Below are 842 nucleotides of genomic sequence, written 5' to 3'. Positions count from 1 at the left end.
AGCCCCTTTGGACCAAGAAGGGGGAAGGGGGTGGAAGGAAGGGGGGGGAAAGCGGAGGGGAGGGGGGAGGGGAGGGCGATCAGGGGAGGTGAAAGTGGTGTCTGATCGTCCACGTTCAGTCAGCAGCGGGTCGGTCCCGAACACAGACGTCTCCCTCGCGCCCGGTCCAGCACCAGCCCGGCTTCACTCCCGCCCCGCCGTCCACGCAGACCAGCCTCTCTCTCCGTCCGTCAGAGTCCGTCGAGCGAGTGGGTTTTTAATCGGCCAGTAGCTCCTTCGCTTCGGACATTGCGTGGTTAATTTCTGGACTCTAGTTGTGTGGATTCTGCCGAAGGAGAGACGACGGTCAGGCCTTCAGGAGGCGAGAAATACCGATTCAAAAAGTGCGTTGGAATAGGATGTGCTGACAGCCTCCCGCGATGGAGAGAGCGATGTTGCTGAATCTGCTCCTGCTGGCGCTGGGTAAGTCCTGCTATGCCGCTTTTCCACCTGCTGCTTTCCCTTGTATATATATATATGGCTATAATAACCAATCGCTTTCTTCGAGTAGACTGTGACATATTAATACCATAAAAAATTGAAGAGTAAATTGTCTGAGTATATTTCCTGAAACAAAACCTGGACCGACGAAACTCTTAATAGACGACGCAGCACCTTTACTAACCATGCATGCTTTTGGTGAGGTTACATAAAAGTATGCGAAGAGTGTGTCTGTTAGTGAGTAGTGTCACGCCATCGCACTTCTTCTGTTACTGTCAGATAAAAAATCCAAACGAAATGCATCTTCTAATTCATGTTCTCGTCTTTAATGACAACGTAAGGATAATCACTTTACGTTAAGG

At 50.6% G+C, this 842-nt stretch overlaps 1 protein-coding gene across 1 annotated transcript in view; it reads left to right on the top strand.

The window, feature by feature from the left end:
* Positions 1–115: 115 nt before the first annotated feature.
* The window catches only part of LOC119586943, a gene marked incomplete in the record, with an annotated part of 57,379 nt that continues 56,652 nt past the window's right edge, over positions 116–842 (top strand). Inside the window, 1 exon segment of the mRNA XM_037935674.1 lies at positions 116–462. Coding sequence (XP_037791602.1) covers positions 420–462 — 43 coding nt within the window.

This window comes from Penaeus monodon, chromosome 22, assembly GCF_015228065.2.
Source record: "Penaeus monodon isolate SGIC_2016 chromosome 22, NSTDA_Pmon_1, whole genome shotgun sequence".
Taxonomy (NCBI): domain Eukaryota; kingdom Metazoa; phylum Arthropoda; class Malacostraca; order Decapoda; family Penaeidae; genus Penaeus; species Penaeus monodon.
This window is presented reverse-complemented; position numbering and strand designations above follow the sequence as displayed.